Raw genomic sequence first — 27,703 nt, 5'->3', positions numbered from 1 at the left:
AGAGTCAGTGTGAAAGCACACAGTGTTTTGCAAGTGCATAAAGGACAAAGCCCTTACTCTGAGGAACTCAAATCGAACTTGAACAAATTTAATATGTATTAAATTCAGATGCAAGATGGCATGTAAACTTTGTTAGTGATTGCATCAGATTTGTGAGGCTTCATGAATGATGTAGATTTTTATGGCAGGATTAGAAGGCTACAAAAGAAATTACTTGGGGTATGTCTACACTACGAAATTAGGTCGAATTTATAGAAGTCGTTTTTTTTGAAATCGGTTTTATATATTCGAGTGTGTGTGTCCCCACAGAAAATGCTCTAAGTGCATTAAGTGCATTAACTCGGCGGAGCGCTTCCACAGTACCGAGGCAAGCGTCGACTTCCGGAGCGTTGCACTGTGGGTAGCTATCCCACAGTTCCCGCAGTCTCCGCTGCCCATTGGAATTCTGGGTTGATATCCCAATGCCTGATGGGGCTAAAACATTGTCGCGGGTGGTTCTGGGTACATATCGTCAGGACCCCGTTCCCACCCTCCCTCCCCCCATGAAAGCAAGGGCAGACAATCATTTCGCGCCTTTTTTGTCTGCTGCCAGCCAAAGATGTAAAGGATAGATGGAGTGGGTCAGAACAAGAAATAGACCAGATTTGTTTTGTACTCATTTTCCTCCTCCCCTGTCTAGATCACACTGCAGTCAGTCACAGAGAAGGCGCAGCGAGGTTAATCTAGCCATGTATCAATCAGAGGCCAGGCTAACCTCCTTGTTCCAATAACAACGATAACTTTGGTGCACCATTTCTTATTGGAACCCTCCGTGCAGTCCTGCCTGAAATACTCCTTGATGTACAGGCACACCCTTTGTTGATTTTAGCTCCCTGAAGCCAACCCTGTAAGCCATGTTGTCAGTCGCCCCTCCCTCCGTCAGAGCAACGGCAGACAATCGTTCCGCGCCTTTTTTCTGTGCGGACGCCATACCAAGGCAAGCATGGAGGCCGCTCAGCTCATTTTGGCAATTAGGAGCACATCAACCACCACACGCATTATCCAGCAGTATATGCAGCACCAGAACATGGCAACGCGATACCGGGCAAGGAGGCGACGTCAGCGCGGTCCCGTGAGTGATCAGGACATGGACACAGATTTCTCTGAAAGCATGGGCCCTGCCAATGCATGCATCATGGTGCTAATGGGGCAGGTTCATGCTGTGGAACGCCGATTCTGGGCTCGGGAAACAAGCACAGACTGGTGGGACCGCATAGTGTTGCAGGTCTGGGACGATTCCTAGTGGCTGCGAAACTTTCGCATGCGTAAGGGCACTTTCATGGAACTTTGTGACTTGCTTTCCCCTGCCCTGAAGCGCATGAATACCAGGATGAGAGCAGCCCTCACAGTTGAGAAGCGAGTGGCGATAGCCCTGTGGAAGCTTGCAACGCCAGACAGCTACCGGTCAGTTGGGAATCAATTTGGAGTGGGCAAATCTACTGTGGGGGCTGCTGTGATGCAAGTAGCTCACGCAATCAAAGATCTGCTGATATCAAGGGTAGTGACCCTGGGAAATGTGCAGGTCATAGTGGATGGCTTTGCTGCAATGGGATTCCCTAACTGTGGTGGGGCTATAGACGGAACCCATATCCCTATCTTGGCACCAGAGCACCAAGCCGGCGAGTACATAAACCGCAAGGGGTACTTTTCGATAGTGCTGCAAGCTCTGGTGGATCACAAGGGACGTTTCACCAACATCAACGTGGGATGGCCGGGAAAGGTGCATGATGCTCGCATCTTCAGGAACTCTGGTCTGTTTCAAAAGCTGCAGGAAGGGACTTTCTTCCCAGACCAGAAAATAACTGTTGGGGATGTTGAAATGCCTATATGTATCCTTGGGGACCCAGCCTGCCCCTTAATGCCATAGCTCATGAAGCCGTACACAGGCAGCCTGGACAGTGGTCAGGAGCTGTTCAACTACAGGCTGAGCAAGTGCAGAATGGTGGTAGAATGTGCATTTGGACGTTTAAAGGCGCGCTGGCGCAGTTTACTGACTCGCTTAGACCTCAGCGAAACCAATATTCCCACTGTTATTACTGCTTGCTGTGTGCTCCACAATATCTGTGAGAGTAAGGGGGAGACGTTTATGGCGGGGTGCGAGGTTGAGGCAAATCGCCTAGCTGCTGGTTACGCGCAGCCAGACACCAGGGCGGTTAGAAGAGCTCAGGAGGGCGCGGTACGCATCAGAGAAGCTTTGAAAACCAGTTTCATGACTGGCCAGGCTACAGTGTGAAAGTTCTGTTTGTTTCTCCTTGATGAAACCCCCCGCCCCTTGGTTCACTCTACTTCCCTGTAAGCTAACCACCCTCCCCTCCTCCCTTTAATCACCGCTTGCAGAGGCAATAAAGTCATTGCTGCTTCACAGTCATGCATTCGTTATTCATTCATCACACAAATAGGGAGATGACTACCAAGGTATCCCAGGAGGGGTGGTGGAGGAGGGAAGGAAAATGCCACACAGCACTTTAAGCACAGCACTTTAAAAGTTTACAACTTTAAAATTTATTGAATGACAGCCTTCTTTTTTTTGGGCAATCCTCTGTTGTGGAGTGGCTGGTTGGCCGGAGGCCCCCCCACCGCGTTCTTGGGCGTCTGGGTGTGGAGGCTATGGAACTTGGGGAGGAGGGCGGTTGGTTACAGAGGGGCAGCAGTGGCAGTCTGTGCTCCAGCTGCCTTTGCTGCAGCTCAACCATACACTGGAGCATTCTGGTTTGGTCCTGCAGCAGCCTCAGCATTGAATCCTGCCTCCTCTCATCACGCTGCTGCCACATTTGAGCTTCAGCCCTGTCTTCAGCCCGCCACTTACTCTCTTCAGCCCTCCACCTCTCCTCCCGGTCATTTTGTGCTTTCCTGCACTCTGACATTATTTGCCTCCACGCATTCGTCTGTGCTCTGTCAGTGTGGGAGGACAGCATGAGCTTGGAGAACATTTCATCGCGAGTGCGTTTTTTTTTCTTTCTAAGCTTCACTAGCCTCTGGGAAGGAGAAGATCCTGTGATCATTGAAACACATGCAGCTGGTGGAGAAAAAAAAAGGGACAGCGGTATTTAAAAAGACACATTTTATAAAACAGTCGCTACACTCTTTCAGGGTAAACCTTGCTGTTAACATTACATACATAGCACATGTGCTTTCGTTACAAGGTCGCATTTTGCCTCCTCCCACCGCGTGACTACCCCCTCAACCTTCCCCCCTCCCTGTGGCTAACAGCGGGGAACATTTTTGTTCAGCCACAGGCAAACAGCCCAGCAGGAATGGGCTATACTGAGTGTCCCTGAAGAAAAGCACCCTATTTCAACCAGGTGACCATGAATTATATCTCACTCTCCTGAGGATAACACAGAGAGAGAAAGAACGGATTTTGGTTGAATGCCAGCAAACATACACTGCAATGCTTTGTTCTACAGTGATTCCCGAGTATGTGTTACTGGCCTGGAGTGATAAAGTGTCCTACCATGAAGGACGAAATAAGGCTGCCCTCCCCAGAAACCTTTTGCAAAGGCTTTAGGACTACATCTAGGAGAACCGCAAATGCCAGGGCAAAGTAATCCTTTCACATGCTTGCTTTTAAACCATGTATAGCATTTTAAAAGGTACACTCACCAGAGGTCCCTTCTCCGCCTGCTGGGTCCAGGAGGCAGCCTTGGGTGGGTTCGGGGGGTACTGGCTCCAGGTCTAGGGTGAGAAACAGTTCCTGGCTGTCGGGAAAACCGGTTTCTCCGCTTGCTTGCTGTGAGCTATCTACAACCTCCTCCTCCTCCTCATCTTCTTCGTCCCCAAAACCTGCTTCCGTATTGCCTCCATCTCCATTGAAGGAGTCAAACAACACGGCTGGGGTAGTGGTGGCTGAACCCCCTAAAATGGCATGCAGCTCATCATAGAAGCGGCATGTTTGGGGCTCTGACCCAGAGCGGCTGTTCGCCTCTCTGGTTTTCTGGTAGGCTTGCCTCAGCTCCTTCAGTTTCACGCGGCACTGCTTCGGGTCCCTGTTATGGCCTCTGTCCTTCATGCCCTGGGAGATTTTCACAAAGGTTTTGGCATTTCGAAAACTGGAACGGAGTTCTGATAGCACGGATTCCTCTCCCCAAACAGCGATCAGATCCCGTACCTCCCGTTCGGTCCATGCTGGAGCTCTTTTGCGATTCTGGGACTCCATCATGGTCACCTGTGCTGATGAGCTCTGCATGGTCACCTGCAGCTTGCCACGCTGGCCAAACAGGAAATGAGATTCAAAAGTTTGCGGTTCTTTTCCTGTCTACCTGGCCAGTGCATCTGAGTTGAGAGTGCTGTCCAGAGCGGTCAGAATGGAGCACTCTGGGATAGCTCCCGGAGGCCAATACCATCTAATTGTGTCCACAGTACCCCAAATTCGAGCTGGGAACGTCGATTTAAGCGCTAATCCACTTGTCAGGGGTGGAGTAAGGAAATCGATTTTAAGAGCCCTTTAAGTCGAAATAAAGGGCTTCACTGTGTGGACGGGTGCAGGTTTAAATCGATTTAACGTTGCTAAATTCGACCTAAAGTCCTAGTGTAGACCAGGGCTTGGTGTTAGGAATTATAAAGCTCTTCTAGTCAAAAGGGTCTTTAAAATCATTTTAAAACTGCAGTGTGGTAGAGACAAATGGAGAGGTTAGAGAGAACTGGACAGAGGGAAGGAGGAAAAATAGGAGAATAGGCAGAAATGAGAGTAGCTTTTGCCATGGTTGACTGTTGACTTTGAGCACATTGGATTCTGTTCATTTCACGGAGTCTCTTGCTGTCATTCCCAAGACTTTATTTGCTATATTTTGCACTTGAGCTAGGTGAGAAATTACTTAGATTCTGTTGTTGAGAAGGAGATGGCATTAATTGCCTAATTTGGCATTCATTCCGCAAACACAGTGGGAGAAGGGAGTCCCTATTTAGGATAGAGATTAGCCAACTCCAGGAGGCCTGGAACCTGGTCAGAAGCCTACTTGAAGTTACTGAGGGCTTTTTCATTGACTTCAATGAACTCTGAATCAGACATTTATAGCAGTATCTGCAGAAACAAATTTCTGTTAGATTGGTCAATAATACGGAAGGCAGATAATTGACTTTTCAAGATGATATGAATGAAATAAGCAAGAAGAATTGAAATCTTTTCGCTTAATATTTCAAGCAAAAAGAATGGCAGTGGATAAATTATGGCATTGGTGGAATGACTCATAGCAATTATAGCTGAACATGTCAATGGTATCTCATGCTATCAGCTATAATACATAACAATTGCATAGCACTTTACATCTTCAGAGTGCTGACAAGCATTAATGCCTGTAAAGAAAAGATGAGGTATGATGCATATATTCTGTTGTTGCCATTATTTAAGTTGTCTGTTTCATGGGGACAACTTGACTGACTTCCAAGGATGGAAGAAAAGTTGACTTCATCAGATAAAACTAAAAACTTCTCCAATTGAAGGTTAAATCAAAGAGAATCTCCTTGTAATGCAAAGCAACTCCCTGTAGAAAGTTTTCTCCGCTAAAGTAATGGCCAACTGCCAGAGGAAAAAGAAATAAAAGCCTAACTGTATGTTTGCCCTTTGTGTTCTTTCCTTCTTTTAAAAGAGAATATCGATATATTAATGTGCACCATCATAAATAGTGATTATCATTAGGACAAACTATTAGACAATTCAAAGTAATGGGATCTACAAACTCCTTTCCCCTTCTCCTGTTCCCAGATCTCTGTATAATGTTACCTATGACAAAATGAATAAGGCTAATATGAAAGCCAAAACAGTCCTCCTCCTCTCCCTTCAAAACAAGAGTGCCCCAAAATGGTTTGTCACCGCCCTTTATTTTTTGACTAGATAGAATGTGAAGGCAAATTTACTGAAATAATTTGGAAAACTGTTTTGAAATGCGAATGTATAAATCTGAGACCTTCGAAATCCATTCACATGGTGTTGGTATTTAGTTTTATAAAGTGCCTTGAGCTTCAAATGGGTGTTCCAATCACAATAAATATTGTCAAAAATGCTTTTTTGTAAAAAATGCAATTCATACCTTACAAGGGTGCTCATTCTTCTGAGTTTGCATGGTAAATGGATCTATTTTAATTCATGTATATTTTTATGTATTGAAAAATAGAATGTGTTCAAATGTGATAATAGAATATCATTGAATATCAGGACCATTTTGAAACCTGGGTGTCTAAAATTAGGCATCCAAGTGGCATTTGTAGATCCTGTCAACTTCCATGGGTACTGAACTGAACATTTGGCAACTTATTTAGGTTCCTAATTATGGGTTTAGGTGCCTTGATTTAAGCTTCGAAGTTTGAAAATGTTGGTCAGATTTTTTTAGATCATTTTTATTAATCATTATCTCTTCACCAACAAATCAGCTGTATTTACTCATCGGTGTTAAGATTTTAGTACAAGATGATACTGATAGCAAGTTAAGATTTTCATAATTTTGAGCATAAAAAAGGTTGATGGCCTTGTGAGCAGGTAATGTTTTTTAACTTTAGTATATATTCTTGTGAGTGATTGTTGTAGAAAATAGTTTTGGAAAAGAATCTGCATTTTTGTGCTTACACCAATATCCTTTCCTCCCCTGAGAACATCCCCTGAGCTGTCTTTATTGATATTTGGAACTTGTGTTCATCTTGCCAATGCAAATCTCCTTCAGAACTGAACAGTTAGAGTACGCAGGTTTACAGAAATGGTATCGTGTTTAGATAGTAATGGTGAATACTGAACTCCTGTGTCATTCTTTCTTATAGAGTAAATCTAATTTTTTTAAATGATTGAATTTCACAGGCTTAGTGAGCAGTATGTGACTTATTAGAAAACTGGACTGTTTTTCTTCAATAGTATTTAGATTTTTCAACTGGGGGCTGATCAAAAATAGCATATGTATCCTATTTCCAAATGATTGTTCTTAGTCAGTGTATATATAACTGTTGTCAGCCTATCCAGTACAATTTTGTAGTATTGCAGAGTTAAATGTAATTTAGCTTTTTATGTAACTTGAATTTTTTCCTATGATTATGAAACTGTGAACCTGTATATTAGACTGGATTAGTAATAAAACATCAGCATAATTTGATTCTGTTCCTTTTCTTCCTAGAATATTTTCCTTCTTGGATATTGTTACTTTGTGCCGATGTGCGCAAGTTTCTAAGGTACAGTATTTGCTTTACTTGGGTCATTTTGTGCATTGGGAAGGACTATTTTATTAATTACCAGCAAAAAATGAGCTTTAGATTAGGCTCTTAGAAATCAAAGGGAATCTTACCGTTGACTTTGAGCAGTGGATAAGAAACTGAGCTCCCAATCCTGCAATCAGATATGCAGAATGAATCACTGTGTGTCTGGAGTTTTCTCTTAAGGGGTGGCGGGGTCGGGGCAAGAGATGTACAATGATACATGCTTTGTATCTGCAGAAAGAATTAGGCCTTTTTTGGCATAGTGGCATTTGCTATTTAAAGTTTGTGACTTTATAACACTATTTTTCAGAAGTATTTTGTGCTTAAAAGTCCATGTAGCTCTGTTAATATTCAACATATGTTTAAGAAGTGTATCCATGGTGTTTGCCAAATGCTGAAGGTATTAAGTAAATCTACTACTAATAGAGAAAACGGCACTCATGTGAAGACAATTGAAAAGGCATATCTAAATACATCTTTATGTTCATCTGGGTGGTTTTGCTTGAATTAAAATAAAATAGATTTTATTCTTACATGAAGTGTGTACAAAAACAAACCTTATATGCAACCAAACTACCATAGTGAACTTTTTTCTGTATTATTTCAAAAGGCAGGCTTTTAAATCTTCACTTCACTTTTTTTTTCAGTGAAATTCAAATTTTTTTTTTCTAATTCAGAACATAACTCTTTTATTCCTGCTTCCATCCCACCCTAAACTGTGATTTAATAAGCTAAGCAGCATCAATCTTGGTCAATAGCTCCAGCTAAAACCTAGGGTGCGGCAGAAAATAATGCTGATGAATCAGTAGGTGGTATTCTTCCCTCTGAGTCAGTATTGAACTGGTTGGGTAACCACATGTCCCAGCAGTTTCTATTGAATAAGGAACGCCTTTTCACTTTCTAGCCGGAACTGTTGTGTAGAGATGATGTGTGCTGTTTAACAGCTGCCATGTTTCATCCCAGTGGTGATGAAGAAATTTGTGTGCATGTGCGTACTATATAATGAAATATGGTCCAATCCTGAGAGGGGCTGAATGCCTCCATTCCCATGAAAATAGGGGGGTTCAGAAGCCAGCATCTTGCAGAAGGCATTCTGCTCCTCTCAGGACTGAGCCAATAGTTTGTAAAGGTTATAAAGAATTTTGGAGTTGAAAACCTCTATATAAATACATTTATTTCAGCATTCCCAGCTCTTCCTTTTTATTCTTTGACTAGAAGCAGCTAAGTTTTAAATTCTTCTTCTTTACATACAGCTCTAATAAAAATAATTTATTGAACAATGAACTTACTAAAATTGCTTTAAATGATGAGGTTAAAATTCTGCCATTATACTGTGTATGCGTGTGGCTTGCATTTAAGTCAATGTTCATGCACGTATCCATGGGCAGAATTTGGCCCTTACAGTCTGAAAACATGCAATCCCAGGATTTAAAAGAATCAGTCCAGCAAAATCTGTTTTTAGCAATCTACTTTTTCATAAGCCTCAATGCCTAAATTACTTTTGATTTACATACAAAATAATGCATTCTGAAGGAATACTTGTGTCATGTCTGTGATTTCAAGACACTCATACTATAGTGATGAGGGGAGGGCTATTAAGTACCTGATAGAGAAGATTTATTAAACATATGTATGTTTTTTCTAGGCATGGAATGTCTTGGCTCTGGATGGAAGTAACTGGCAAAGAATAGATCTTTTTAACTTTCAGACAGATATAGAGGTTAGTACTATAGTTTTTTTTTTTTGTCTTTACATTGGATGTTAAAAGGATAAACTGTCTTAATTATCCCAGAGACCTTATTCACAGTACAAATATCTCAGTCTTAAAATACAAGATGGTAATGCTGTGAAGGAACAGGTAGAAAAAGCAGATAATTGTATTTGGCTCACTTTTTACCTTGGAATTGTATCTGAGTTTTGATTTTCAGCTAAGTGACAAATAATTTATTTATTTTGGTTTAAGTAATTCATGTGCACACATTGTTCACAAAAGGTATGGGATTGACTGTTCCGGAGACTCAAGACTTCTGTTCATAAAACAGGTATCATACGGACAGTGAAAATGTCCCTCTAAGGTTCCTCAGTCTTGACTGAGACTCTCAGAATTACTTCTGGGAGTGAGAGGGTAGTTTAATTTCCATGTCTGTTGGCTCTCTGGCCTCTCAGCTGAGAGCGCCATTTACAGTACAGACCCGTTTACGCGCGGATGTCGGGAGTCAAGCCATCATGACCGCATGTTAACAGACTGTGGGTTAAGAGGGCCATGCTGAAAAAAGTGTCTCTGATTCACCTAGAAAAAAACGCTGTTATTTTCTGCTCTTTCTGGCTCGCACTTTTTTTCTTTCTTATGAAGTCTGTCATTCGCCGCAGATGAATGATTTAGATATTTTCCACATTTTGTGCCTCCATAAATCTTACAACAGTTTCTACAGCACTAAGGGCTTCTGTGGGCGAAATTCTGACCTTTTCAACGACATCCTCGCCATCACTTTCGTGGTCTGACGTAGTCTCGCAGCCCGTTAATATTTCTTCCTCGGACAGAAATTCTGAAGTTGTGCAATCTTCATCCATCTCCAGCCACTCAGTAATGATTTTCAGCAACGTATCCAAACTAAAATCTTTTATCATTTGAAAGAGAAGTTTACCGTTACCCTCTTTTGTCTGTGTGCATGTTTGTAGGACGTCTTCTTCCAAAAATCCTTCAAAGTCTGGCTCTGAATCAATGCCACTGCTGGAGTTTTCCGAGTCTGAGCCATCTTTGACAGAAAAGGCATCACTGAGAGCCTTCATTGTCCCAAACTTTTTTAACTAAATAAATAATTTCTTTCATGTTTAACTGTTTCAGGAATTCAGAAATGCCTGAAGATGTGCATGACACGATCGCCAAAATCAGTTCCTGTCGATAATTGTTTTTAAAATTCTGAATAATGCCCTGGTCTAAAGGTTGAATTTTTGATGTTGTGTTGAATGGTAGGTATAGCACTCAAATTTTTCCATCACTCGATACCAGTGATTTGGCTGGAGGATGGGCTGGACAATTGTCAAATGCAAAAGTGCTTTGGCTTCGAGTTTCTTCGATTGCAGATGCTTACAAACAGCTGGAACAAAGCTGTTGTGGAACCAGTCTTCGAAAATGTGTCTTGTCATCCAAGCATTTTTGCTGTTAGCATATATTACTGGCAGTTTGGCTCTGTTGAGGTGATTAAAGCAGCAAGGGTTATGACAGCGGCCAACGAGAAGAGGGGCAAGCGTATGGCTGCCCATCTTATTACTACAAAAAAGAAAGAGTCACACGATCTTTTATCTTCTTAAATCCAGCTGTTTTCTGTGTCTCGTAATTAAAGGCTAAAGTTTTATCAGGTAGCAGTTTTGCAAATAAAGCTGTTTCATCACAATTATAAAGTTCTTCTTCATGGTAGTCTTCATTTTGTAAAATAGATTTTAACTCAACAGGAAATGTGTTCGTGGCCGATTCATTGGCTGATCGGCTTTCTCCAGAAATCGATACCTGCACTATACCATGATGCTTTTTAAAACAAATTATAAACCCCTTGGTGGCTTGGAATGATTCATCCCCCGTTAAATTTCCAAATTTTGTTGCTTGGGCTTGAAGAATTGGCCCACTTAGCGGCATTCCTTTCAGCCTTTTCTGAGCAAACCACGTGTGCATGGCTTTGTCTATTGTGGGTTTTGCTGAATAGTGCGCACATTTTTGCTTAAGCCCCGTGGCAGAATCGATATTTTGTACAAAGCCATTCAGTTTAGATTAGTTTTTTAGCCATCCTCGGAGAGTAGATTCGGCAATCTCAATATCTTTTGAAACTTTGACCTGGGTTTCTCCGCTATTTACTTGATCTATTGCAGCTAGCTTTTCTTCTACAGTGTAGGAACGCTGATGCTTGCCCTCTGCCATTATATTAGGCCTCCCCTTAAAATTTTCTAATGTATGTAACAAAAAAAGACCTCTTCTGAATGTTTTTAGTGTTGAGAGAAATTTAGGAACCAATCCTGTGGAAAATTACTTCACTGACACATTAATGGTATATTTACTGAGTCATATTAGGAATTAAAACCTAGAAGAAAATAGTCTCATTCTCCTCTGGCATTCTTGCCCCATATTTAAATTCGTCTTATATGAATAAAATCTATATGGTAATCATTGGATAAATTTTGCTAAACATTGTCCAAACATACAAAGCATAGAAATTCACTAATTTAACTTAGAGGTAAATTCTGTCAACAGCACTTTGAAACTTCATTGTCAGCTTCTTTTTGGTACTTTAAAAGCCAACAATAGATGTTGCTTATTAAGAGGATCTGTACTGAAGTGGAGAACAGATTCCAGAGCCTGCAAACATTTAAACATATCTGTACAGGTTGGGAGGGATTAACTGCTACTCCTGTTTATTTGCACATAGAAGGCTGAAAATATTTTTGTTTCTTATTTGCTGAGCAGTAATAAATGTATTTTAGAACTATGAACTTTCTATCTGATAAACGTATATGATGCTTGCAGATTCTGTTTTTTAGAAGGATAGTACTGGATTATTATGCTTTTGGTTTGGGACATACTTTTTTCATATGCTATAGTTTTTCTAATTCCTTGATTATATATATAATGGATTTGTACCATAACCTATGTGCTACAAGTCAGTATTGTGTTCTTGATGTGTCCTGGGACAACCATGTTATAACCTGGTCGCAGGATGTAGTTGATTTTCAGTATAGATTATCCCTTTATCATTTAGATTTAGAACAATACAGTGGCTGCTATACTTTGAATTTCAGCTCAATAGTAATTTAAATTTACCTTTTAATTCATTTATTCACTGTTTATCTAAGGCACACTAAAAAAACTTTTTAAAAGTAGTTTTAATAGAATATTAAACAGACACCCACCCAGGGCCAGTGATCTCAGAAGAAGAAATACAGCTCTTTTGATGTCTTTCCATCTCAAAACAGCATCTGTTTGGATTACTGTGTTTGAGGACCACAAATTGCAAAGTCCCTGTACACACGATCTTTTTGCTCAGCATAACTTCACAATATGCCCTTGTTGGCATCATATACACCATCGAACAATATCAAAGACTTGAGTCTGCCATTGGGTTAAGATAGTACACTGTTTTTTAATGTATAAAACAAATATACATATTGGTCTTGTATACATAATACCAGAGGAAAAAAAAATAGACTACCTTACCTTTATAAGCGTCTGTCTTAAGGATTTATCAATCTTATGCCAAAGAGTGTGTGCTGGGGTGTGGTGCTGAATGCTAGCTGGCGATGGTGAGGGAATTGCACTTTGCTGGTCTCATAAACAAACATCAGGAAAAAAGTAAATTTAAAATAATGCGCCAAAATACCTCATGTTTTATTCAGGGCGTTTAATTCTTAATACTGAAACTGCCTGTCTGTTTTTAAATACATTTGAAGACAGTGACGGATTAGCTACTGGGTCAACAGGGCCTGTTCCCAGGGGCCCCGGCCAATTGGGGGCTCCGGAAAAATGGGCTCACCTGCACCCCAACCCACTCAGCCTGTCTGGCGCTCCTGCCGGGAAGTGGGGGTAAGCCCCCTGTGCCCCAACCCTGCTCCCTGACAAGAGCGCAGTGCAGGTGGGGGAAGTCCCCGCGCCCCAACCCCACTCCTCGGCAGGAGCATTGGTTGGGCGGAGCAGGGCAAGTCCCCGTGCCCCAACCCTATTTCCCTGGTGGGGGGACTGCAGGCAGAAGGGGTGGGGAGGGGCCGCCACTTGCTCTGTCCCTGGGCCCCACAAAAGCTTAATTCACCTGTTTACAGATCATCACTGCAGCATAGTCTTTCAAAGGGGCCTTAATTCATCCTCTAAGCTTGTGCCAAGCAAATTGACTAAAACTGTGGAAAAGAATAGAATTATCAGACACGCAGCTGAACACGATATGTTGGGGAAGAGTCAGCACGGCTTTTGTAAAGGGAAATCATGCCTCACCAATCTATTAGAATTCTTTGACCTCTGTGACTTGAGCCTGCGGCGTATGGGAGCTACAAGGCCCCCCGCTGCCCGTGGTGCCTGGGAACTGTGCGGGCCCCAAGCTCCACGCTGCTGCATGTGGCGGGATTGCCCCAGAGTTCCCAGCCACCGTGGACGGCGGGGGTGTCCCGAGTTTGGAGCCACAAGCAGTGGGGGACCCCCCCGAGGTGGTGTGGGGACCCCCCCAACTCCCCATTTTGTCATGCATGTTTTTAGTAAAAGTCACAGATAGGCCACGGGCTTCCATGAATTTTTCTTTATTGCCTGTGACCTGTCCGTTACTTTTACTAAAAATATGCATGACAAAAACTAAGCCTTAGTCATAAATAAGGATACATTTTAGTCACAGATATTTTTAGTAGAAGTCATGGACAGGTCACGGGCAGGAAACAAAAATTCATGGACCATGACCTGTCCATGACTTGTACTGTATACCCCTAACTAAAACTTGGGCTAGGGGGCTGCGGGTGCTCTGGGAGAGCATCCAGGAGCTCCGCACGTTTTGGAGGAGGTTGCCCGGAACCACCTGCTGGTGCTGGGGGCGGGGGCAGGCTGCGGCATGCAGGCTGGGACCCCTGCTGGTGCTGGGAGGCATGGTTGGCAGGGCTGGCAGGTTCCCTGCCCGGCTCCATGCAGCTCCCTGGAAGCAGACAGCATGTCCCTGCAGCTCCTAGGGGGAGGGAAGGCTAGGGGAGCTCCATGTGCTGGCCCCGCCACAAGTGCCGTCTCCGCAGCTCCCGTTGGCTGGGAACTGCAGCCAAGGGGAGCTGCAGGGGCGGTGCCTGCAGGCAGGGGCAACATGCAGAGCCCCCTGACCCCTCCGCCTAGGAGCTGCAGGGACATGCTGGCCACTTCTGGGGAGCCCCTCCCCGAGGTAAGCATTGCCCCGAATCTCAAGCCCCTGCCCCTGCCCTGAGCCCCCTCCCACAGCCAAACTGCTGCTGCTGGCCCAGGGGCTGCCTGAGCCCCAGAGCCAGTCACACTGGCTGCTGCAGAAGTCACAGAGGTCATGGAATCCGTGACTTCCGTGACAGACACGCAGCCTTCCTCATAAATGTTCTGGAAAAGGGCATAAATAGGGAGGTGACGAAGTTTGAAGACAGTACAAAATTACTCCACATAATGCAGTGGTGGTGTAGCTGTATTGATCCCAGGATATTGGAAAGGGAAGATGGGTGAGGTAATATATTTTATTGGACCAACTTCTGTTGGTGAGAGAAACAAGCTTTCAAGCTTACAGAGAACTCTTCTTCAGGTCTGGGAAACTGACTCAAAGTGTCACTGCCAAATACAAGTATTTGAACAGACTGTTTAGCATAAGCAGATAACTCACATTTCAAGGGATTATTCAAGGTGAAGAGGCCTGTTAACACTCCTCCATTTATAGGGAGGAAAGGGAAGGGGAGAGGAGAGACATAACTGGGGGTGGGAGTTGTTGGTGGGTTACAGTTTGTTGTAGTAAGTCATAAACCCAGTGTCTCTATTCCGTCTATGATTTTTAGTGTCTAGCAAAGTTATGAATTTAAGCTTTCAGGCTCATCTTTTGAAAGTGTTGTGCAGGTTTTCTTTTAGGATGAGGACTGATAGATCAGGTACAGAGTGATCACTTTATGAAAAGTGTTCACCCACAAGTGACAGTGTTTTTGTCTTTTATCAATTTTCTGTGTGAGTTCATTTGAGAGCATAGTGATTGTCTGGTCTCACCCACATAGTTGCTATTGGGGCAGTTAGAGCCCTGGATGAGGTACACCAAATGCTTTGATAAGGATGTGTCGGACCCATGGATCTTGAAAGGTGTGGGGGGGGGCGAGGGGGGGCTGTTGATCGTTGTAGCTGTGGAGATATGTCTGCAGGGTTTGCATCTGTTGTTCTGGCAGGGTGTGGTGCCACTTTGAGTTGATGTGTCCCTCTCTGGGTGGAGCTTGCTTCTGATGATGAGCTTGGAGAGATTAGGGGTTGTTTGAAGGCCATACTTGATGCAGACCCCATCCTGAAAGAAAATTTTCCCTGAACCCCCTCTTCTGAACTGTTCACCTTAGAAAAGAGACTAAGAGGGGATTTGCTAGAGGTCTATAAAATTAGAAATGGTGTGGAGGAAGTGTTGTTATCCCTTTAAATACCTCCCCCCCAAAAAACAGGGGTCCCCCAATAAAATTCATATACATAAGGAAGTACTTCACACACTGCACAGTCAATCTGTTGAACTCGTTTCCAGAGGATATTGTGACGGTCAAGTTTAACTGGATTCAAAAAAGAATTAGAGAAGTTCATGAAGGGTATGTCCAATCAACAGCTATTAGCCAAGATGGTCAGGGATGCAACCCCATGTTGTGGGTGTCCCTAAACCTCTTGACAGCCAGAAGGTGGGAGTGGTCAACAAGGGATGGAATCACTAAATAATTGCCCTGTTCTGTTCGTTCCTTCTGAAGCATCTGGGCGTTGGCCACTGTTAAAAAACAGGATAGTCCACTAGATCAATTAGTGGTCTGACCCAGTATGGCCATTCCGATGTTTTCTTGTCTAAGCTTTTGTGTATCCAGATTGGGTAGTTAGACATACCAGGTTTGTGCAGACAAATATGGTTTTTACATATGCAAGTTTAGTCATGAAAATTCGTGTGCAAAATTTCAGGTAAGTCTTTAGAATATATTTTTGAAAGTTTGTCCCACAAGGCAGTAATTATAGCTAGTCGTGTTAAAAATCATGTGGATATATTTAAATTTGTAGATCCATAATCTATACTTTGAGGCCACTAATGAAGTGGGACTGTATTTCAAGAAGAACTATATGTTGCCTTTCTCTTATCTGAAAGATATTTTCAATACAGAATCAATAACTGATGCAACATATTTTTAATAACTTTCATCATGAGGCAACTTTTAGTATGAGGTTTATAATTCAATTTAAGCATTGTACACAATGAGCACTCTGGGGCCATGTCATTATGACCTATTGGTTCACAACTCTGTGGCCAACCATATACAGCTTAGTTGGTAATATTTTGAACATTCCTAAAACAGTTGGGTTTGGAAAATTTAAAATATATTTTTATTTGTGCATCTTTTAACTTTAGATTAAATCTGAAATATTATTGTTCTGGAGCTTTTTCTTCAATAATTACATGTTACAGTTGGCATTTGTGCATTTTCGTGGTTTATGTATCTACACTATATTCCGTTTATTTTGGTGATGTTTTTTCTTCTTTTCATTAGAGGTAATTAGCTTCAGTTAGGAAGCAGTTGTGACTAATCTGAGCCTAGATTAAAAAATCAGAGCATCTCAGGAAGTGTATTATCAAATTTAGTTTGTCGTCTTTACTCTAGAAATCGTATAGAATTTAAACATTCTGTTGCTTAACAATGAGAAATGATGCCTCATAATAGAGTAAAATGTTTTCACATAATGTTAGCCAGTACTTTTGGATTAGCAGTGAATAATAAAATATTAAAAATACTGTATTTGGGGAAGTTGTCTGTTTGCCCGTATTTCAGTATAACTTCCTTTCAAGATAGAGAAGGAACATAAAACCTTTGTGTATTTGATCTGCTCTAATTTTTAAATGTTTTGTTTTTAAAAATGCTTGCTTTTCTTGTGCACTTAAATATACATTTGTTTAATAAATAAAATGATCAATTTTGTAATTATATTTATTTTGGCTTCTATAGTTATTAAAGTTTTAATTGCTCCCTTAAAATTATTCCACTTAGTAAGTACTTAGCAAAGTGGTGGTGTGGTCAACAATATATAATGCTTCTGCCTTTTGGTATAAACTAATGTAGGGTTCTCAAACTTCATTGCACCGCGACCCCCTTCTGACAATAAAAATTACTACACGACCCCAGGAGGGGGGGACCGAAGCCTGAGCCCACCCGAGTCCCAGCACCCCAGGCTGGGGGCCAAAGCTGAAGCTCTAGGGCTGCAGCCCTAGGCAGGCAGGGGGCCTGTAACCTGAGCCCCGCCATCCAGGGCTGAAGCCCTTGGGCTTTGGCCCTAGGCAGTGGGGCTTGGACTTCAGCCACAGGTGGTGGGGCTTGGGCTTGGGCTTCAGCCCTGGACCCCAGCAAGTCTAACAGCAGCCCATGCCCATTAAAACAGGGTTGAGACCCACTTTGGGATCCCAAACCACAGTTTGAGAACCGCTGAACTAATGTATCACCCTCCTCCCCACTAAAAAAAAAAAATCAGGGTGGAAGAGAGGGGTGTAATACCATAATTCTCTTTAAGGGGCATTTTTTAACGGTAATGCTATTTTCAGTCTGCATGTTGAATCATGCCATTCAGTAGAGAGACATGAATAAATAGTGTTCTGGAGCAAATGCCTGTAAGTTTAGAAATGCAGAGAGGTGTATAAAGTATGTGTATCTTTGAGGACTTAAACCTAAGCTTAGCAGTAATAATCAGATTTTGTAAACACAGGTGTGAGCCCCATAGTTAAGCTGACCTAACTCCCGCAGTAGATGCGGCTAGGTCAAAGGAAGGATTCTTCTGTCGACCTAGGAACTGCCGCTTGGAGAGGCGGATTAGCTACAGTGAAAAAATCCCTTCTGTTGCTGTAGGAAATGTTTACCATGTGGCATTACAGGAGCACAGCTGCAGTGCTGTAGTGTAGACAAGGTCTTAAATATATAATAACTCAATGAGATGACTAATGTGCATTAGTGTTTGCAGGATTGGGGCCTAAGTGTACAAGTATCTGTTTCAAAAAACTGTTTCAGCAATATATTACCATTGAGTTTTGCTGAAGCAAATAGTAGTTCTTTTCACCAGATTGCCTGAAGTCTCAGTCCAAAACCACTGAAGTGAGCAGGAGTTTGGCCATTTACTTCAATTGGAGTTGGTACAGATCTTTAGTGAGAAGTACTTTTTTCCTTACATACTTTAGAAATCTCCTTCTGGAGGAGGATGGCAGGGGTGGGAACTCAGCATTGAGATTTCATATTTGTTTATAATATTAGGTGTGTCAAAACAGCATTTATTAAAACTTTACTTTTATATGGTTTAAGGGTCGTGTGGTGGAAAATATTTCCAAAAGGTGTGGTGGGTTCCTGAGACAGCTTAGTTTGAGAGGATGTCTTGGTGTTGGAGACTCCGCTTTGAAGTAAGTAATCTATCCACAACTTGATTTAGACATCTTTGTACAAATCTTTCTGACTTAATGTAATCACTCAATGTGAATTCCAGTTTGGGCAGAGAATAGTTAATATTTTCTTGAAATGAATTAAGTAACGAGAAGAGTGAGAGATCATTTTTAGTTTTCCCAGCTATTACTGATTTTGAATATTTTAAATGCTTAACAATGGAACATATTTCTGCTGACTAGTTGTTTGCACCTGGAAAAAAAAAGTTTTCTGGAGTAAGTATTCAACAAATTCGTGGTGAACAGTTTATTTCTTTCCTTTTCATGACTAGTCTTAAAAGATAAACTGTGTTTTCTCAATAGAAGCCTTGTTGCTTTTAAATAGCTAAGCCATATATAGAACCAACCAAATTTTCTTTTCAACATAAAAAAAAGAGTTGGCAAGAAACAATGCATTCTTTTCAAAATGAAAAACCCATACTAGTAACAGAATTTCTTTATAAAGAGTAGGGGAAAAAACAAGAAGCAACCAAATTTTCTGTTTCAAATAGAACATGCTCTGCTTTGTAAAACAAAGTTATTGCTGGAATCAGTCAAAAATTTCCTATTTAAAATGAAAAATTATGTTGGAATCAATAAAAATATAAAACTTACAACAAAAATCATGTAGGAACAAAACAACGTCTTTTAAGGAAAAAAGCCATGTTTTATAAAAGGAAAGCTTGTTTTCCAGAGCATAAAAAGGAAAGGAAAAGACCAGTTAAACCTAACATTAATATTCTCTATGAAGATGTCTGGAAACTTTTTCAACCTTTGCAACTGTTTTAAAAACTGAATAACTTTATAATTTACTAAAATATTCTCAAGAGGAAACCTTAGTTTTTCCTTATTTTTTTTTTCCAGTGAGAAGCTCTTATCCTTCTGGAATAACTTACTTTATGTCAATTATCTGCACTGTAACTTTGACATCTTAGTGTGCTTCCATTTGGATGAGCCGTGAGGCCCATAGCAGAGAAGTGAGATGGGCCATAATTTCATTTAAGAGTACTTAAATAACCTCACTGAGTCTCTTCAAATCCTGAGGCTGGTTTAGTCTTTTTTCAAATGTTGGGATTTGTTGAGAGAATCAGGTTCCCTACCATCCCCGCCCCTTCCCTGTTATGAATACTAACAGTGTTGACATTTATAACTGTTTATTTGTGGTTCAGATTACAGGCAGGTGCTGAAAAGATGTATGAGGTTATACAGATAAATTAAAGAAGTACACAGAATATTCATGAGCTCATTCAAGTAAATGATGCAAACAGGAAATAACAGAGAGTTAGATGACATGGTTTACATGCTGGTGGCCCGCGTACCCTAGTGTTTCCACAGTGACTACCATTGGTGGAGCTGCACTGGTGACAGCAACTAGTGGGAAAAGGAGTAGTCTGTATACACTCTAAGTCAGAGAAAATCCAGTAAATAGTAAGTGATCTAAGCTTTCTTTAGGGAAATAGTTAGGAAGTGCTGTTCTGTTTTCAGATCTGCTTTCTCACCCCTTTTGTTTTACCATGCTTATGTTAAAAATAATTCCCAGTCACTGAAAGAGGTGTCAGATGCATAAATATTGCTTAGTTGAGGTACCTGTATCCACACATGGGTTTTGCAGGACACAATTTTCCCAATAGGTTTACTATTCCTACAGTTTATTGCAGACTGGAGAAAATGTTGAGAGTAATCTACAGAAGTCTCGTTTGTCTCATAAATGTAAGTTTCCCTCCAGTAAATACTTAAACTTTGGAATAGCCGTTTTGACGATTCAAGTGGAAACTATCAACCATATAACTACCAGCTGTTTCTTCTCTCCCCCAACCCCCTTGTTTTCAATCCACATTGGAGAGCCAGCAACTATTACCAGCGGTGTGTGTAGTTGCATCTGTTAACCAAGGCAAAACTCCAGGCAGAGCTGTTCTTGTGTGTGTGCCTCCAACTGTGCCCATAAAATTAATAAAGTTGGAGGAAACCTAGATATAAAAATACTGTTCTCAAAGGCTGTGTAGCTGTAAATTTTCTTTTCATCTGTGCAGTCTGATATTTATGTATTTCCTCCAGGTAATTAGGGTAATGTTCTATACAGGTTTTTAACACGATAGTGACAACAATCATCTTTACAATTCAGACCCAGCTGATGGTAGTACTTCATCCAGTTGCATATATTATAGTTTATGAATGACCAAAGTATAGGTCTAGGGGACCTACATGGATAATCCAGTAGCTTCAGGGCCTCATCCTGTAGACTGCTGGGCATCTTCACTTCCCTTTGACTTAGGAAGGATCGGCCCCTAATGTGACCCATTTGAGGATTCAGTAATACAACAGAAAAATGAGTGATCCTCTGCCCAGCGGCTTAACTAGAGTCAAATATCCAAATGTGGTGATACTTGCTCTCTCCTATTCCTGTTAATGTTTTGAGTTAATAGGTGTAAAGCAGGACAGATCTAGGAGACAACAGAAGTAGACTTCTCCCTAAAATCAAGTTTGAGGGAAAATGATAGGAACTACATTGGTTTTGCCAGTTAACAGAGACAAAAACTTACAAAAGAACTCTGGCAAAAGAAAGAAGCAGCCCCTGTGACAATTTGATCTGAAATTTACTTTGTGGCCCACATCTCAAGGTTGTTGGCTGTTTCTGTATTTTAGAAGAGGTTGAGGGGAGAGTGCGCTCTAGTGGCTCAATTATAACTTACTCCATATAAAATTTCATTAACTTTTTATTGCTGTTTTAGGACATTTGCACAGAACTGTAGAAACATTGAACATTTAAATCTAAACGGATGTACAAAAATTACTGACAGGTAGGTGAAAAGCTTTTTTCATGTGATAGTGAAATTTGAAAAGAGAAGTAGCTGAAGATATTTTTAGAGTGTCTGCTGTTTTGCAGCACGTGTTATAGCCTTAGCAAATTCTGTTCCAAGCTGAAACATCTGGATCTGACATCGTGTGTATCTATTACAAACAGCTCTTTGAAAGGTTTAAGGTAAGAATATTTATTCATGTTAAAAAACTATTTTGAAGAACATTTTACTGAAATCACAAATTTCTCAATATGTCTTGAAACTTAATACTATGTATCAGCCTCATATATGCACTATACCTAGCATTTCTAAAGGTGTAATGTATAGTGCTTATGTGTGGTCTTTTCCCATGTCTTTTCTGTAGAGCCCTGGCACAGTTCTCCATCATGAATTTGTAACACCGTGTTTCATTTGGGTTTTTCACTGTTATCACCATTCTAAGGTTGGATTTAACTTTATGCATTTTTTTAAATTCTCCCAGTGAGGGTTGCAGAAATCTGGAACATTTGAATCTTTCCTGGTGTGATCAGATTACGAAGGATGGTATTGAAGCACTGGTGAAAGGGTGCAGTGGACTAAAAGCACTGTTTCTTAGAGGTTGCACACAGGTACATAACTGCTTGCGTGTCAAGATAATCCTTTAGGAGTACACTTTATATTTTGGTATTTTGAAAACCTCCCTGAATTTAGATGATGATGTTTTTGTTTTAGTGTCTTTTTGTTTTTAACACTATAAGGTGTGTACATTTGTAGTGCTTTTAACTTTTAATGCCTTTCTTGCTATTTTTTTTCATTAATACAGTTGGAAGACGAAGCACTGAAACACATTCAAAATCACTGTCGTGAACTTATAATCCTGAACTTGCAGTCATGCACAGTATGTATTTTAAGCTTTGAAAGAGTCCATTCTACTTTTATAGCACCTTTTATCTAAGGATCTCAAAATGTTTTTCAGACATTGATGAATTCAAGTCTTATGCTTTTGCATAGTTGGGACAGCACGTTTCTACAAGTCACAGAATATTTCAGTCACAGTGTTGATAAAATAGCTGAGTGGAACATGGCCTGTGCTGCCTGGAGGCCATAAACCAGCTGAATATTTCCACAGCTGAATGAAGATTTGGAACCTTTGGCATTCCATTATTTTTAGTTGTAGATAGCTTTAGCTTTTAACTAGTAACTGGAATCAGTCAACTACCATGGACTGTATACAATCAAAGTAACCATGCAGTCTTACTGATGTTATGTTATCCTGTTCTTCCAGGCCCCAAGCCCCAAAGTCTGTCATCTGTGGTCCATTTTTAATTGTAAGTTCTTTGGGCAGAGACCATGTCTATGAGGTGCTAAACACATTCTTGTGTGCTGGATAGTTTAAAAAAAAATATCTAGTAGCATTACAGTTGCTAGATTATGTCAGGACAGTCCTTGATAGCAGGAGAGAAAAGCATATATTCTCAACATAATGTTGCTCATTTACCTATGAATGGAAATTGCTGCTGTTTATCTAATTCAGTGCATCCCACACTGCACTGAAAATATATTTGTTTGATGGTATCATTTTATAAGCCTGATTTACTCCAATCTAACTCTGTAAGATGGGGGAAGTCTCCTTTTTGCCTGAAATTTCTAATGGTTACTTTCAGAGAAGAGAACTGAAAAAAAAAAAAAAAAAAGAGAGAGAGAAACGGGAGGTGAATTGGCCCATCCGTTCTTTGGTTACAGAACTATGAAAAACTGTAGTTTTTTACTTTTGAAAAAGTTTTCTGCTGTTTATTGCAAGAGCATATCACAAAAACTACTTGGTCTGAAACCTTCAAATCTGTTTTATTCATTATTCCTCAATGAGTACTCCAGCATGGGACCATTTGTATTAAGGTTTGATGGGAAATTGTGGACTTATTAGATGCTAAAGTCTTAAATATCTTAGAACACTGCAAACATTATAAGCTATATTAGAAGTCTTGCAGTAGTTAAAAACTTTGTGAATGCAGAGCTTGTGCCTTCCATGAGATGAATGTCTAGGTTGTGACGGTGAGGCAATTTCCATTACAATCCTTACTTCTTTCAGTCTCTAACTTTCTTAAAAAACAGCAAAAACAACTTATCCATTTCTTCTTGAAGTTTTGCATGCTTATTTTCTTTAAAGGTTCAGGTTGGAAATGGAGCTTTTCTCCTTTTTTATTTGCCATATAAAGGAGGTCTGAACTTTTTTTTTCTGTTTGAATCTGATTTTGCTGCAGGACCTCTGGGAGGTCTCATGGTTGTTTATTGTGAACTCTAACATCTTAACTGAAGGGACAAGGGTATAGAAGCTTTTAACAATCTTTCTGCATCTAAAATGTTAGTCACATAATTAGATGTTACTACAACAAAACCCAAGAAGTCTGACTAAGAATCTGTCCCTCTCAGTTGCTCAGCTGCTAAACATTCAGTGTCTAAACTTTTGTGATATCACCGTTCCACTATTTCTTCAGCCTATATGGGATCTGAATTCAAACTCAAAAATAATTCAGTATTCTTTGGCAATCTGGCTTCTAAAATGGGACCCTCATAATTGATTTTTTTGTCCTCTGTAAGATTTAATGCATAGGACTATTTTTTTAAGATTGGGTGGCTAATTTGACTATTTGAACTTCTGGAGTTCTGCAGAATGTAGAGATTCTTCAATTGCTGCTTGAAGAGTTGGGATAACCTTTCTAATCCAAGAGGTACGCTTCAAAGAACTTAAAAGCTTTGCATTCAAAAGCAGAATAAATAAAATTTATAAAACTAAATTTGATTGAATGAATATGCATTCACCACAAGTGTTTAGAAGCTTCATGGAATAGTTTCTAAGCTTCATAAATCAAATATCTTTAGTTCAAGTAGCATAATACATCCGCAGAGATTGTAAACCTCAGTAAGACAAATATTCTGATTCAAGGAATTAAGAAGCTTCACAAAACAATGGGCCAGATCCTGGGATGTGGCTAGCCTACATGGAGCACCAGTTTGGGGGCCTTACCTGGTCTTGATGTAGCTCTGTGCAGGCTGGTCCCTCAGCAACTGTTAGACTAGCTCAGTGGTCTCCAACCTTTCTACTCACAAGATCACTTTTTGAATTTAAGTGCAACCCAGGATCTACCCCGCCCCTTCCCTGAGGCCCTGCCCCACTCACTCCATCCTTTCCCTCTCCGTCACTCACTCTCCCCCAACCCTCACTCACTTTCAGTGGGCTGGGGCAGGGGGTTGGGGTTCAGGAGGGGGTGTGGGCTCTGCCCTGGGGTCAAGGGCTTCGGCATGTGGGGGGGGCTCTAGGCTGAGCCTGGGGCAGGGGGTTGGTGTGCAGGAGGGGATGAGGGGTGCAAGCTCTGGAAAGGAGTTTGGTTTCAGGAAGAGGTACATGGCTCTGCACACTGCCCCTCTCTGCAGGCACCATCCCCGCAGCTCCCATTGCTCATAGTTCCCCGTTCACGGCCAATGGGAGCTGCGGGGGTGGTGCTTGCAGGCAGGAACAGCACACAGATTCCCCTGTCCCCTCTCTCCCCTGGGGCCGCAAGGGCATGGGGCTGGGGCAGGCAGGGAGCCTGCCGTAGAGACAGCTCCGCTGCACTGCCGGACTTTTAGTGGCCAGAGATCGTGATTGACTGGGAGAGTCTCCAGGATGTACCAGTCGATTGTGATCGACTGGTTGGTGACAACTGGACTTGTCTGAATTCTGTGCTAACTTACACTAGGTTACAACAGCCACAGGGGGCCCCAAAGTGCTGCTGAAGATCCAGTGTAGTGCATGACATTCCATGCCCGCTCATCTTCTCTGCTGTATTAGTACTTGAAAGTATGAGTTTTATAAGAGCCCCTACGTTGACTCTGTCACTGGAAGATTACCTTTACAGTAGGGTAATTCTCCGTAAGCTGGTTGTCAATTTTGGGGCATATTGGACTGGTGGTTTTGCACTGCTTTGAAGAATCTGGCTCAATAGCTTACTGCTATGAAGCATGTTTTCAGAGGTACTGGTGCAGCCTGTTGCTTACATGGTTCACAGGTTAGCACTATGGAGCTTACTAAACTCAGAAGTGCGATCCATCCCTAACAAGATTGCAGGTTCATTTTTGTGGTTCTTGGAAGTTAGCATGGCATTGACTTGGTAATAAAGTGAACTGGCATTGCCCATGGAGATTATTATTATACCTCATATTCAAGAGGTATTGTATTTAGAATTTATATGGTCTGTGGATTGCAAACATCTTTATGAGCACTGTGGATTTAATTATGCTCTTTCATGAAAAGGAACTAGGTGCTGTGAAATCTTGGATAATTTCAGAGAGAGGGGGTTTGGTTTACAAATTAATGTAGGATTAATGTATCCTTCTCCAGTGGTCACCGAATCAAGTTCAATTATCTTCTTACTACTGTCACAATAATATCATTTTCAAAGACAAAAATAAGAAAAATTCTAGATCGTTGGCGCCAAGTAAAATAGTAGGAGCCATTCAGTCAAGAATTTAAGATATACACTCTTGCCACAATGCCAGAAGGTGCAGGACCAATATTAAGTCTAAAATGGTTCAATATGTTTATCAAATTAAAATGGTTCAAGATGGAAACTCTAAAATCTATTCTCCTGTCTGTGGATCCAGGGGGATTTACATCAGGTGTAGCTATGAGGTGTACCTGTTTTTTAATCTGCTAGTATTCTGGAATCATGAAAACTGCTTCAGGTTTTCAGATGGGAAAATATAGTATATTACCAATGCATATCTTTCTGGGCTGTGCTAATCTAAGTTCCAAGACTGTTTTTTGGGGTGTTTTTGGTTTTGGGTTTTTTTTTGCTACCTAAAGTAATGTTTGTGGTAGTGGTTAGCTTCAGAAATAAGGTCATATAAACATATCTAGATGATAGGCTCATAAAAACAATAAACACAGTCATCTCAAAAGGCAGGAGAAATCACTGTTTTCATCACATGGGAATGACAATCAAAAGAGGAATGAGCTTGTATTAACACAAAGGATAATTTATTTGGAAGATGTTAAGTTACCAAAGTAGGAAAAACACTTCTTTCAGACAGGAGGATCCAGAAGAACTGACACAATTCATCTTGTTTCTAAATATTATAATCTTTCATTGTGTCCTAGAAGACTATTCATATCATGCATGCAACTAGTATTGAGGAGCTGTTTTCAATTATGCCTGTTTCAGAAAATGACCATGCAAATTCAACAGCAGGCAATTCAGAACATAAGTTAGTTCTCTCTATCAGAGTGGCTAAACCAGAACACTATAATGAAAGATTAACTCAAAGGACAGGGAAATGAGAGGTCTAGGTTCTTTTCCTGGGTCTGCTGCAGGCTTCCTGGGTAATTTGGGGCAAATCTCTGTATTTCAACATACCTTCTGTAAAATGGGGATAAGGAATAGCTGCTGACCTGTAATTCTGTTTCTTTGAAGATACCATACTATAGGATTCCCACTCTTGGGTTTTGCATCCCCAGTGCAAGACAGGTGGTAATCGCTGTTAGTTTTTGGCAGTCTGTGGCATTGGGCATGAGCCCCTCCCTCATCTTTCATTCTAACTGCTAGTGCCTCAACTCCCTCTAGACATTTCTTAGTTAATCCCTAAATTTGTGGGAAGGAAAAGCTCCCCTAAAAATACAAACTGCATGTGATTGTAAATTAAAATATTTACCATATGAAAACCATGCCAACGATGGGAGAAAACCTAGCTTCACACTGCCTTAGAACAGAATCTCAAATCTACAAAAAGATGTGGGTGAGCAGGAATCCTGTGTGGTGGTTGTCTCAAAGAAGCAGTGTGTGCTTTCCTGGTGTGTGATTTCCTGCTGATGTTTTGTGGATGAAAATAGACAACTTATCATGGTTGCACACTGTTGATCTGATGTCATATTGCATGGCTCTATTTTTATTCCTAGACAAATTACTTGATAGCAGGATAAACTTCAACCTTTTTTATTTGTTGCAGCAAATTTCAGATGAAGGCATTGTAAAAATTTGTAGAGGATGCCACAGACTTCAGTCACTGTGTATTTCTGGTTGTAGCAACCTTACAGATGCTTCTCTCACAGCCCTTGGTCTAAACTGTCCGAGATTGAAGTGAGTATGTCACAATTTTTGTATTCCTCATTGGCCTGATCCTGGGAGATTAAGTTTCTCCTATGAAATTCTGAGCACCTTCAACTTCCATTGATTTCCATTGGAGTTAAGGGTGTTCAGCATCAGGGCAAAACCCCAACCCCTGCATATCATGTGAAAAGAGGAAAAAGAATTAAGTCACAGTTACTAACTGACTCTATATTACTTCATAGATACATACAAAGGATCCTCAGCTGCTGTGAGTTGTCATATGACAATTTCCATGAGCTGAGGATCTGTCCAATAGATACTACATTTTATGGCTCGGTATCTTCTTCTTTTGCCTTACAAATAGTACTGTTAATCATACCTGAAATACTTAACTAGAACTACACTAAGGTGACATTTTAGGTGTGTTTTGCCATTAGTATGCTATGCTGCCCAGCACTGTTAGACTTAAATGCACAATGGGCTAAATTGTCATCTATACCCA

The 27,703-nt window shown here is 41.1% G+C and overlaps 2 protein-coding genes across 7 annotated transcripts in view; one reads left to right on the top strand and one right to left on the bottom strand.

Moving 5' to 3' along the window:
- The window catches only part of FBXL2 (F-box and leucine rich repeat protein 2), a 193,916-nt gene that overhangs the window by 114,817 nt on the left and 51,396 nt on the right, over window positions 1-27,703 (top strand). For 5 of the 6 annotated variants that reach the window (XR_012157458.1, XR_012157459.1, XM_073333076.1 and 2 more), the window contains 8 exons: window positions 7,134-7,188; window positions 8,858-8,932; window positions 18,229-18,323; window positions 21,071-21,139; window positions 21,226-21,321; window positions 21,621-21,747; window positions 21,942-22,016; window positions 27,101-27,231. Coding sequence is in view for 4 of the 6 variants with exons in the window: in XM_073333076.1 (XP_073189177.1) it covers window positions 7,134-7,188; window positions 8,858-8,932; window positions 18,229-18,323; window positions 21,071-21,139; window positions 21,226-21,321; window positions 21,621-21,747; window positions 21,942-22,016; window positions 27,101-27,231 (723 nt within the window). In the remaining 2 variants the exon portion in view is untranslated. The remainder of the gene's footprint in view (window positions 1-7,133; window positions 7,189-8,857; window positions 8,933-18,228; window positions 18,324-21,070; window positions 21,140-21,225; window positions 21,322-21,620; window positions 21,748-21,941; window positions 22,017-27,100; window positions 27,232-27,703) is intronic. The other variant, XM_073333074.1, reaches the window with a different exon arrangement.
- Window positions 2,535-4,323, bottom strand: LOC140907935 (uncharacterized). The gene is made up of 2 exons (XM_073335027.1): window positions 3,643-4,323; window positions 2,535-3,055 (listed from the first exon to the last, which is right to left on the bottom strand). The coding sequence occupies exons 1-2, from the start codon at window positions 4,223-4,225 to the stop codon at window positions 2,535-2,537; spliced, it is 1,104 nt and encodes a 367-aa protein (XP_073191128.1). The 5' UTR covers window positions 4,226-4,323.

Source organism: Lepidochelys kempii, chromosome 2 (genome assembly GCF_965140265.1).
Source record: "Lepidochelys kempii isolate rLepKem1 chromosome 2, rLepKem1.hap2, whole genome shotgun sequence".
Classification (NCBI taxonomy): domain Eukaryota; kingdom Metazoa; phylum Chordata; order Testudines; family Cheloniidae; genus Lepidochelys; species Lepidochelys kempii.
Note: the sequence above shows the minus strand (reverse complement) of the source record. Positions and strands in the feature narration are given on the sequence as shown.